Source organism: Melospiza georgiana, chromosome 22, assembly GCF_028018845.1.
Source record: "Melospiza georgiana isolate bMelGeo1 chromosome 22, bMelGeo1.pri, whole genome shotgun sequence".
In the NCBI taxonomy this organism is placed as follows: domain Eukaryota; kingdom Metazoa; phylum Chordata; class Aves; order Passeriformes; family Passerellidae; genus Melospiza; species Melospiza georgiana.
Window position 1 is genome coordinate 7,117,270 of NC_080451.1, and position 12,752 is coordinate 7,130,021.

The 12,752-nt window shown below is 46.6% G+C and overlaps 1 protein-coding gene across 1 annotated transcript in view; it reads left to right on the top strand.

The window, feature by feature from the left end:
- Nucleotides 1-4,201: 4,201 nt before the first annotated feature.
- Nucleotides 4,202-12,752, top strand: part of KAZN (kazrin, periplakin interacting protein) — a 228,187-nt gene continuing 219,636 nt past the window's right edge. Inside the window, exon 1 of the mRNA XM_058039356.1 lies at nt 4,202-5,690. Coding sequence (XP_057895339.1) covers nt 5,570-5,690 — 121 coding nt within the window. The 5' untranslated portion in view covers nt 4,202-5,569. The remainder of the gene's footprint in view (nt 5,691-12,752) is intronic.

The window sequence follows — 12,752 nt, forward strand, 5'->3', positions numbered from 1 at the left end:
ATCTTTTTGTCCTTGTGTGCCTGTGTGAGAGCTGGGGAGGGGGATTAACTGCAGGCTCATCTCCTTGCCCAGAGTCAGCTCCTCTGGGCCTCTGCACTGCTCCAGTGAAGCTCTGGGGAGTGACTGTGTGGGGATGGACATTGCATCAGAAAATCCATGCTATAAAACATAGTGCTCATTATTAAACTCATCTTGCCTCCTGCACAATGTATTTACTCTCTTATATATTGAATTTTCCTACAGCTGGAGTGTTAAACTGACAGAACTGACAGACTCCCTGAACTTCCTCCTTGGGTTCCTCTACCAGGCTTACCTGGGCTGTATTGATTCAGGAATGCTTCTTAATTTGTCCTTCAAGGGAAATCCTGCAGTACTCTGTCCTGGCAGATCCTGTGTCTGAGTTCAGCTCCTCTCTGGGCCCAGCACCAACTGATCAGAGTCCTTTCAGAGTTGGTATTTCTTTCCTACAAGGATATTTATATATTAATTAATCCACATTAAAGCCTTAATCAACCCAATAATATTCCCTAAGTCCTTAAGGGCATTTTCTTTCTGCACCACTTACGTCATTTTCTTCTGTGCCTTCCAAACTTCTTTTTTTTTCAGAAAGAATAAAACTCAACCAAACAGAATTGACTTTCAGCCAAGAGCTGCTGGAGATGTAATCTGAAGGAAGGCAGAAATGTGTTTAATTGCTGCCTCTGATGCCAAACCTTAAGTGCTTTTCTTCAAAGTGAGTTCTACAAAACTCCATTTGCCTTGCATGACACAGGCACCAGAACTGCAGAAACCTCCCAGAGCTGATGGCAGTGGTGTGGTCTGAGGAGGAATGATCACATCCACACATCCCCATGCATGCAGTGATTCCACCAGCCCTCCTTGTGACAGTGCTGGAAGAAAATGCAGAAATCCTGAGCTGCTATTTTTCCTCCCAGAGTCTCTGCCTTGCACCAGGGAAATGCTGATTTCTGACACAAGAAATATGTTCTCACCTGCTGCCACTCCTAGCTGATGACATCTCATGAAGGATAATTTCTGAATGCTCTTTCCTGAGCCCTCCCCCATTCCCAAATGCTTTGCTGCAAAGAACACTGTGGTGAATAACCCCATTTGTCCCACGGGGTATTTCTGGAGCTGAGAAGTGCCACAGCAATGGACCGTCTGTTCTCATGGTGAAATGAGTTTAGCTGAGCTTCTTTCTCCCTGTCATGCATTTTCCTGTGGCACATTGTTGTGTGTTCAGTGGGATAATTGGGTAGGGAAGAGGAGCAGATCTCCACTGAGCTGCATTTTCCAAATGTCTGTCCTGGTGTGACCTGTCCCTGCTGCCAGCACGGGCTGGAGCTGCACAGAGCCCATGGAGCCCCACGTTTCTCCTCACAGAGAAAAGCAAGGCACAATTCTTCCCAAGAATATTCTTACCTCATTTGCTGTGCCTGTGTTTGTGCCAAAGTAGAATGCAATATGGAGATTGTTTACCCAAAGTGGTGGTGATTTGTTTCTCTGAAGTTCAGAGAATGTGAAACCCAGAAAGATTCTTGGGAAGAATTGTGCTTTGCTTTCCTCTGTGAAGAGAAATGTGGGGCTACAGCCCCCTTTGCATTTTGGGGTCATAAATGGGGAGCAAATGAACAGCAGCAGCCTCATTAAATTACCTGGGGAGATCTCTCAGCTGTTGTTCCAGGGCAAGGGCTGATAAAGGTGCATTAGATGGACTTTTCCTGGCACTTGGCTGATGGAAATTCAGCTGTGGAGTTCTTAAAGTGCTTGTGTTGCTGCATCTGGGTAAGAGGAATGAGAGATTCATCTTTACAAACCAGCTGTGGATCATAAAAAAAAAAAAACAATAGGAACAATTCCACTGATTGATGAATGAAAAAAGATATTTGCTTTTACAAATAAACTTTAGGTTTGCTGATAAATGAAATTAGACATTAAGAGATGAAAGAAACAATGGGGAAGAAAAACCACTAAATTCCATAAGAATTAAAAATGAAAAGGGAGGGTTGTACATTAGAGGGAAATCTTTGGGATCAGGTGTTTTGGGAAGTCTGAACCTCTCAAGTGCCTCAGAAATGGGGAAAGACAGAAGGGAAATGTGGTTGGGAAATTGGGATAAAAAGGAGGCTGGGTGCTCCAAAAATTGGAGAGACCCCAGTGGAATGCCCCATGGCCTCTCCCTTTATTCCAATAAAGCCAAAGGACTCCTCTGCCTCCTTTTTGGACATAAACCTCTGGTGTTTGTGGATTGATTTTCCTAACATGGGTAAATGTGCCCATGAGCAAACCTGGCTGCAGCAGTGGAGTCCTTTGCAGAAAGAGCCCCCCCTCAGTGAGGGTTTGGGGTTAATTTCCCTCTCCTTTCACCTTCCTCCCACACTCCAGGGCACTGAGCCCACAGATTTCATTCACTGTGTGCAAACACAGCTCCTCTAAATTCAGCTCCAACATCTCAACAAGGGGCACATTATTCTCATTATTCCTAACACTCATTTATTTCCTTTTCACCTAGACAGAGAAGCTTTGAGTCAGGTTCTGTGTTCTGTTTTCTGTTTGTAGTTATTTCTGTGCTGCAGCTGATGGAGCTCACAATGGCAGCAGCAGAGCTGGGAGCACCTTAAGGAACCTTGTACAAACTGAACAGATCCCAGGTGTTGTGGCAAGCACAGAAACCCAGAGGAGGGAATCTGGCCCTGGGTGATGTGTGGGACTCAGCACAGCAGCACAGGTGCCAGCTGGGAGGGAAATCCAGGTGAGCTGCAGTGAGGTGGAAAATGTCATTTCTGTACCTCAGGGAGGGTCATTTCTTAGGAACAAAATGTGCTGAGCTCAAGTGAGCATCCCTTGGAGTGTGTCCAGAGGGAAGGGAAGGCACTGCTGAGCTCCTCTGCTCAGGAGAGAAGGTGGTGATGCTGAGCAGGGACATCTCAGGAAAATTAACCCACGAACACCAGAGGTTTATGTCCAAAAAGGAGACAGAGGAATCCTTTGACTTTATTCCAATAAAGGGAGAGGCCATGGGGCATTCCCCTGGGATCTCTGCAATTTTTGGAGGACCCAGCCTCCTTTTGATCCCAATTTCCCAGCCACATTTCCCTTCTCTCTTTCCCCATTGGCTGAGGTACTTGAGAGGTTCAGACTTCCCAAAATACCTGATACCAAAGCTGGAAAAGTTTTGCTAAGGAAATAAGGATTTGCAGGTAGCCTCTTGCATAATTTCTTTTTTTTTTTTTTTTTTTTTTTTTTTTTTTTTTGTCCTAAATTAAGCTTTACTGTTTCAGAGCTGGATGCTGCTCTGCAGTGGGTTCTGCAGAGAAGTTACCAAACAGCTCTGGGAGGATTTCATGTGACATGGTCAGGGACAGCAACAGGGAGAGTTAGGGAGGAAGAAAGCAGCCATGGGAATAAATGTTGAAGATATATGGACCATATAGCCCAATTTTTGCTTTTCCTCCATGTGGTAGACAGGAAGGTCAGGTTGAATCTCTGGTTTGTGGGAGGGCAGAGATTGCTCCTGTGTCTTTAGTGAAATAAACATGCAAAGTAGTCTCTGATCTGTTTGTTTGGATTCTGGCAAAGATAATCTGAGCCTAAAATCATACAAATCATAGAATCCTAGACCAGTTAAAGGATGCTTTAAAGGGCATCTAGTCCAGCCATGAGAGGGACATCTCCAACCTCATTAGACTGCTCAGAGCCCCATCCAGCCTGACCTTCAGTGTTTACAGGCATGGGGCACCACAGCTTCTCTGGGCAGCCCGTGCCAGGGCTTCTCCACCCTCACTGTAAAATATTTGTTCCTTAAATTGATTTAATATCAGAGGGAGCAAACACAATAAACCGACCCAGCTGGGATTTTGTGGACAGCTCCCGGCTGGCTGCTCACTCTGTGCAGCTCCAGGAGCTGCTGCAGCACAGAGCACGAGATGTGACTTCAATTCCCTCTGCTCGGAATTTTCCAGGTGTTCCCGGCCCCTCTCTGCCTCCTTGGGCTGCGGTCAGCCCTGTGTACCTGCAGGAACCTCTCATTCTCTGCCCTGGCCTTTCTGCTGCTGCAAGCTCACAGCAGATTTTCTCATTCCCACCCGGCTCCCCGTGTGTTTTCCCAGCCACGCGGGAACCTTTCTTCCCAGCAGACTTCTCCCAAAAAAAGCTCCGCTGACTCACGGACCGCAGATTCACGCAGCGCTGCCGGAGTCAGCATCCTTTGCATTGGCAGGGGGAGCTTTTCAGACAGAGATGAATCAGCGCTGTCAGACTTTGCTGGGAGTTAACTCTGGGCCCCTTTTCCCTGGAAACAGCCCTGCCTGGTGCTTGCACTGAAGGAGTTCCAGGGATGGGCACCGCGGGCAGGTTTGGCAGCCGGTGCTCGCATCCTTTCCCCTGTCCCTGGAGCATCCCTCGGGCAGGAGGGGGTTAAGGCGGCCAGGAGGGGGTTAAGGTAGGCGGGAAGGGGTTAAGGCAATCGAGAAAGGGTTAAGGCAGCCAGGGGAAGGGGTTAAGGCAGACGGCTCGCTGTTCCCTGCCGGAGTTCCCAGCGCCTCCAGAGCGCTCCGGGAGCAGCCGCTGCAGGCGGGCAGAGGGAGGAGGGCCGGGCGGGCACTGCAGCAGGGCACAGGATGTTATTTAACGTGGCTCCAGTCTCCTCCCCCTCGCCGGTGAGGCTGGGGGAAGGGGGGAGCGGGCTGGAGGGAAGGGACGAGCGGCGGGGGTGATGCCGAGAGCCCCCCGAGCCCAGCGCGGCCCGGCCGGTGCTGCCCGCGGCTGCCTCCGCTGGAACCCTCCCCTGAAAACCCCCGCTGGAAACCTCCCCTAAAGCCTCCCCTGAGCTCCTGAGGGGCAGCCCGGGCTCCTGAGGGGCAGCTCTGGCTCCTGAGGGGCAGCTCTGGATCCTGAGGGCAGCCCGGCCTCCTGAGGGGCAGTTCGGCTTCCTGAGAGGCAGTTGGCGTTCCTGAGGGGCAGCTCTGGATTCTGAGGGACAGCTCGTCTTCCTGAAGGGCAGCTCTGGATCCTGAGGGGCACCCCGGCTTCCGGAGGGGTAGCCCGGCTTCCTGAGGGGCATCCCAGGCTCCTGAGGGGTAGCTCGGCTTCCTGAGGGGCAGCTGGGGCTCCGAGCCCTGCGGAAGAGGATCCCCGGTGCTCCGGCATCCCCGGTGCCCTCACAGCGGCAGGGCGGGTAGGACGGAGGCTCCGCATCCCCACAGGAGAATTCCCGTGCTCCGGAGATGTGTCCCAGCTCATAGACAAGGTAGGGCTGGGCTTGGATATTCAGGAGAAGAAAGACCCTCAGGACTTTGCTGTGATCATGGCAGATACCCCAGAAGGGGCCGATCCTCAGTGCCCGGCGCTAATTTGTGCCTGAAGCCTCCGGACCTGCCCACGACCCGCCAGAACCTCCTGGGAGAGGCACAGACCTTTGGATTTCTCCATGAAAATACTGCTGGCACTCAGCTGAAAACGTGTGCTGCTCCTCTCCCTTGAAAGGGGCAGCTCCATTCCTCCCTGGGTGTCTCCTCCTGCCCTGAGGATCCGTGGGGGACGGCAGGGCTGGGAGCTCGGGCTCTGCTCCATGACCAACACTCAGCTCTGCAGGGAAGCCATGGACTCCCCCCCGGCCTCCTCCAGCCCTGCTGCAGGGCCTGTCACCTTCTCCCAGGTGTTTGGGCAGCAGTGCCAGCTCATGGAAGCAGGTAAGAGGGGAATGTGCTCATCTCCAAGTCATCCTTCATCCTGGTTTGTCGTGTCCTTGCTGTCCCTTTCCCGCTCTGTTTCCCGAGTTCTTCCCTAAAATCTGATATTTTCCAAAGTGAAGATTGGGGTGACTCCTTTTGCATTTGAGCACTGGCCTCCACTACCCCTGAAACCACTCAAAAGCTTTGTGCCCACATATTTACAGACAGCAAGGGGTGGGATGGCCCTGTGGGTTTGGGTTAAACTGGGCTGGAACAGGCTGCTCCTTCTGTCCTTGCTGTCCCTTTCCTGCTCTGTTTCCCAAGTTCTTCCCTAAAACCTAGTGGTTTCCAAAGGGAAGATTGGGGTGACCCCTTTTGCAATTGAACAATTCGGCCTTGACCACCCTGAAACCACTCAAAAGCTTTGTGCTCAGTTATTTACAAACAGCAAGGTGTGGGATGGCTCTGTGGGTTTGGGTTAACCTGGGCTGGAACAAGCTGCTCCTTCTGTCCTTGCTGTCCCTTTCCTGTTCTGTTTCCCAAATTCTTCCCTAAAATCTGATATTTTTCAAAGCGAAGATTTGGGTGACCCCTTTTGCATTTAAGCACTGGCCTCCACTACCCCTGAAACCACTCAAAAGCTTTGTGCTCAGTTATTTACAAACAGCAAGGTGTGGGATGGCCCTGTGGGTTTGGGTTAAACTGGGCTGGAACAAGCTGCTCCTTCTGTCCTTGCTCTGTTTCCCAAGTTCTTCCCTAAAATTTGGTGTTTTCCAAAGGGATTGGGGTGACCCCTTTTGCATTTGTGCACTGGCCTCCAATACCCCTGAAACCACTCAAAAGCTTTGTGTCCAAATATTTACAGACAGCAAGGGGTGGGATGGCCCTGTGGGTTTGGGTTAACCTGGGCTGGAACAAGCTGCTCTTCCTCTGCTGGTGGAAGTTCTGTTTGGGTGTGAGCAAAACGTGTGTGGTGATTTTTGCATTTCAAAATAATCACATTCTAAGTGGAGGCTGACTTGCTGCAGCATGTGAGTATCTGCTTTGGTATTCAGCTCTGTGAAGGACAAAGTGGTTTTTTTTCATGGCTTTCCCTGGCTGTTTGTGTCACTGTAGCACCCAGAAGCTCTGCTCCTTTTCCCAGGTGTTTTCATACATTTCTAACTCTCTGCAATGGGCCTGGCTATTTCTTATCTGTGCCTTTTGGCTCTTAGGTAGGTGGTGTGTGACATGACTAATCCCAAATTTCTCCTGTTTGCCTCCTGCTCCTTACAGGTGCTCTGAAGCACCAGTCCCTGAGGTGCCCCAGAGCTGTGCACTCACATCCTCCTCCAAATTCCCCAAATTTAACAGACTGGATAAGGGATTTTACAAGATTTACTCTTATTTTCCTATTCTTGCTGACAGCTCTGAGAAAGGATGTGTTTGTTTACTTAAGGGCCATGAATAAACCTGGGTTTCTGCAGTGATGCAATAACAGCACTTGCTCTGAATTTTTAGAGGTTGTTTTTCTCAGATCTCCTGGTACTTCATTATTGTTTGTGCTGGTACAGGTATTGTGGCAAATTTATCCTGCAAAATGTCCCACCCTATTTCCTTCTGTTTTCTCTCTCTCCTAGCAGCCAGTTCTGTTACTAACAATGTTTGGGTTGTATGTTTAATGTGGTGACATTAAAAATACTCTGCATGAGTTTCCTGCAGGTCTCTGTGGGACTTCTGCTCTGCCTCTTGAACTTTCACAGGTAGGGCTGGCAGGATGACTCATTAGGTGACTAATTAGCTGACTGCTACTCAGTTAATCAAGGTTGAGATCATGCTGCTGCCTCCAGGAAAATGTCAGGCAGCTCTTTAGGAGGGTTTGGTATTAAACTTTTGGTATTAAACTTTTGGTATTAATATTTGGTATTCCATGTCCTGGGATCAGTCCAAAGGCTGTGGATCCATCAGGTCTTACCCAAAGAAGAGATGTAGGAGAAAGCTCTGATCCTGGGCGAGCAGTTTGTTTCCCCAAATTAGCAAGGTGGGAAAACACAGGTGGTAGTTAAAGTTTGGTTTGTTTTCCTTTCCCTTTCTTAGAGGGAAATGCCCCAAAAGGAAGCCTGGGACTTGTGGGTTTTCAAATCCCACATTAGTCTGTCACCCAGAAGATTTTCTTTACTCTGGTGGATCATCTTGGGAGGATTTTCTGGATGTTTCCTCAGCTAGGAGGTGAGATGCAATGTTAGGATGGCTGCCATGGGTGTCAGTGACATCCAGAGGGATTTCAGGTGTGCTCCCATGAGTTTCCATCCTTACAGCAATGACAGACACACTGAGCACTCCTGAAAGCAGAACTTCAGCTGCAGGGTCTGGGGCTGTGTCTGTGCTCATGGGCAGGGGGAGCACACCCAGCTTTGGGACACCCAGCTCTGGGTCCTTGTGTGAAAAACACCAATCACTTGTTTGGAAAATTTTAAAAGTTTAATAGTAATAAAATGGTTATTAAAATAGTGATATAATTAGAGTAATGAAATTTTGCACAGTTGGGATTAGGACAACATGAGGCAATAAAAACAAAGAGTTACAGACAGTCTGGGTACCTCTTTCTGGGCAAAATAAGCCTGAAAAGGGACCCACGTTAACAGAGGATTAACCCTTAAAGGCAACAGCCTGTTGCATATTCATACACCTCATCCATGATGCATAAATTCCACTCAAACACAGGATTCTGTCTGGGCAGTGTCAGCTTCTTCCTCTGAATCCTGACAGCATCTTCAGGCCTGAGTGAGGCAGGAAGAAGTTCATTTCTCCTGATAATGGAGCAGTAAATTCTCTTTCTCTGACAGATTCAGGTGTCCTGTGGCTGCCATCTCAGTGTGAGTCCTCTCTTAAAAAAGTATCTCACACAGCATAGTTTCTATTTTAACATTATGCTATAACCTAAAACTATATTGAACACACTACTTAAAAAATTAGTACAGCATCACTTTCTAACATAACACATTTTAATATTTGCAAAAAGTCAATAATAAAACATACATTTTTCACACTTGTGTCCTGTGTCACTGAGCTGACATTTGGGACAGGGCCACAAAAGGTCTCAGTGTGGAGCAGGGCTGTGCCAAAGCCTTCACAAATCATAAAACCTGATCCTGCCCCTGTGATTCCCCTCACCAGCAATCTCTGAGGAGCCAAGTTCTGACCCAAACAGTCCAAATCTCACAGGAAACATTTGTGGGTACCCAGCACCACATCACTGTCACTGGTGCCATTTGGGCTCCTTAATAACTCTGGGATGTGCTTGAAGGAAAAAGATGCTGCCCTTAATGAAATGTCAAAGCTTGTGCCTGGAGAATTGCTGAGCCTGAGATAGATCACAGCTTGACAGCACTCTGATGTGCCACCTGCCATGATCTTGTGGCTTTTAGAGCTCCTGCCTGTGGTGTGAGGACATTTCTCCTCCAAAGTACACGTCAGGAGAGGCTGGGCTCTGCTTGCAGAATGTGCTTCAGGTCCTGTGGAGCATCTTCTGCTCTTGATGCAGAAATCAGGGGGTTTGTGCTCTCCTGCAAACACATCCCCTTCTCCCTGTGCTGCTCTCCAGTAACTGGCTCTGAAAACCAAATACTGACTGTTTGGAAGTCAGCTTTCCCCTTGGCAGCTGCACCTCCTCCCCACTGATAAAAGATCTGTAAAATTGGGGGTTTTGAGCAGCTGATCCTGCACAATTATTCCTGGATAGCTCACGGAGAGCTCTGCAGTCACAGAGCAGCCTGTGGCTGCTGGCAGCCCTGCCTTGCCCTTTGCACAGCTCCTCACTCTCTGTTTGACCTCTGGCACAGCTCATGGGATGCTCTTTGGGAAGTTATTTTTCTACTTTCCCATTTTATCCTGTTGCCCCTTTCCTCACCAGTTTCCTGCAGCCCCATAACTTTTTGTTCCTGGTGCTCACCTGGGTGTTTGTTTGCCCTGGGTGCAGGGAGCAGTGGGGATGGGAAGGCTGCAGCTGGCTGAGCTCCTGCTTTGAGATTTCCCTCGCAAAACTCCAGTTTCCCTGTTGGATTAAGGGTTTTTATTCATCCAGAGATGGGCAGCTGAGAGGCATTTTAAAAACTTTTATTCTATTTTCAGGCTCATGTGAAGGGTGAGACAATATAGATGTTATAATTCTATTTCCCACATTTCCCAAGGCAGAAAATCCTTGCTGTTGCAGAAATTAAATTTGGCTGATCTGTCAGTGCCACTGGGGATGTGGTCACCTTTAGAGGGAGTGTAATTCCCAAAGGGAGGCTGTGATTCCTGCCTGGGGTCACTCAGGAAATAAGATTTCTGTTTTCCTTGGCAAGCCATGAAGGGTGAGTGATGTTTTGCCTTTCCCATTCCCTACAAGGCTGGTGATTTCCAAAAGGAGTCACTGGGAAAGAGGCTTCAAACCCCCATCCTAAATCTCCTGATCTCAGAAGAAATTCCTGCCTGCCAGGCAGTGCTGGAGGTCTTTCTTGCTTGAAGCACAAATTTGAATCTGGCACAGGTTCATGCTGTAAATTTTGCTATTACCCAAATGAAAGACTCCAGTTGCTCATTTTTGAAAGAATTTTTTTTAAAAGTCTGAAGGATTTATGATTGTCACAACCAAACTTTTAAAATGGGGGTTGCTAAGAATTTGAAGAATATTTCCCATCTGCTCTCTCATGAAATATTGAATCTATGGAGTGAGACCTGATCTCCAGGAGAGCTGAGTGTTCTCTGGAAGAATTTGGCTCAGTGGAGAAACCATTTATGTTATACATGGCCAAATTCCAAGCAATTTGTTTGGTGTATTGCACTTTTCTGGATTTACAGCCATGCATTATTCTCTGACTCACTGCTCCATTAGATTAATTTCCATTTTTCATCAATTCCTTGGCTCTCAGATGCTGCTGATTTGTTGGGCTCCCAATATTTTTTTCTTTATATCTTGCCAGTTAATTTTCCATTGGTTATGAAATAAGGAACTTGATTCAAAATGTGACCAGAATGAACAAGAAAATAATTTGAAAATCATCCAGAACTTAGGATTTTGCAGTGAATCTCTTCCATATTATATTTCCATTACATATCTATTATCCATTACATGCATTCTGTATTCCACTTTGGTTTGGCTGCCTCTCCCAGCAGAAAATTAAAGACATGATAAAAAATTCTTAGGAGTTCTTCTATGGAAATTAATGTCATGTGGCTCAAGGCTTTTGACTTTTTCCCCCAGATCTGTAGTTTCTAGCTCTTGATGCAGCTCCTCTCAAGGGGAATGTGAGGTGAGATTGATGTGGCATTACCTAAGCAAAATATTTATCATGCAGCATGAAATCCCTGGAGTCTCATCTGGCCTGGCATCTTTTGCAAAGATTTTGTTTTGCAAACAAAGCATGGAATATGCAACATAGAATTCCTTCATCTGGAGATCTGGAGCTTGAATGTGGTTTTAAACAAACAAAATAGTATTTTGAAAAGAGCTGCTCTGCACCCCCTGGCTTGGGTGAAGGTTTGCTCAGGAGCTGGGCTCCTTGAAGCAGTTCAAATCTGATGGGTATTAGATCTGAAAAAAAGTGATTAATGGGAAAATTTCAGCCCCTGATCAGATGTGGAAGGAAATCTCTGACCTTCTAAACTGAGGCTCAGATGAACATTTACCATCTGTGCTCTCTTACTGTGTGCCCTTTAGTCCCCTGTGCATTTTTCCATTATTTAATTCAACAGCCACCAAACAGGATCTGCTTTCACAGCACTTACCTGGAGCTGGGGCAGGGCAGAGGGGTGCAGCTTCACCTTCTCCCCAAAATCTGAGTTTGGCAGTGCCTGTCAGGGGGGTGGCACAGAGCCCCAGGCTGGTTTGGGCTGGGAGGGACTTCACACCCACCTTGTTCTCTGTCACTGTGATATTTTCTGAAAAATCTTCTTTATCCAGGATTCTTCTGCTGGGAAGATGAGAAGCCTCAGAGAGGAATGAAAACAATAATTATCTGATTGCTTCTCCTGTGTTTGCTGCTTTGGAATGTGGCTGGGGATTGTTTACCAACAGGTGAATGTTTGATTGGCGTAATGTGAATTGTTTTTAATTAATGACCAATCACAGCCAGCTGTGTCAGGACTCTGAGGAGTCAGTCAGGAGTTTTCATTATCATTCTTGTTAAGCTTTCTGTCTGTATTCTTTCTCTTTCTTGAGTACAGTTTTAGTATAGCTTCTTTTAATATAACAAACCACATTATAACACAACACATAAAACATATATAACACAACATACATACAACATAACATCCTAGAACATCTAACACATATAACATAATATAATTAATATAATATATAATATAACTAAATAATAGACCATATAATGTATATTATAATAATTATAATATATTATATAATTAATATGATATAATTAATGATATAATTAATATAATATGATGTAATATGATGTAATATTATATTATGTTTTATTATGTTATATTATATTATGTTATATTATATTATGTTATATTATGTTATATTATATTATGTTATATTATGTTATATTATATTATGTTATATTATATTATGTTATATTATATTATATTATATTATATTATATTATATTATATTATATTAGCCTTCTGAGAACATGGAGTCAGATTGTCATCTCTCACCTCATCCTGGGGACCCTCACAGCCACCCCAGTTTTTCACCCCTCTCTTCCAGGCTGCTCTAAGCCCATCCTACTCAGCCTTGGACACTTCCATGGATGGATTCATTTCTGCTGCTGGGTTTCCTGAATTACAGCACTTTGTGAGCTCAGGCTCCAGCTCCCAGAGCAGACCTTTAGTGACAGCTCTCCTTGCCTCCTGTGGACAACAACAGCAGCAAACAATCAGCATGAAACTTGCTGGGATCATTGGTTTGGGGCCACTCAGGATCAGGGCTGGGAATGTTCTCTGGCACTTGGAGCATCAGGTTTCCTACGTGCATTAGTCAGTGATAAATCTTTCATGGTAACAAGCTGTTTCATTTGCTCTCCCAGGAGAGGAGGGGGTGTGTGTGGATGCCAGAGATGTTTGCAGCAGCCTGCTTTAATTACTGTGCCTCAGGTT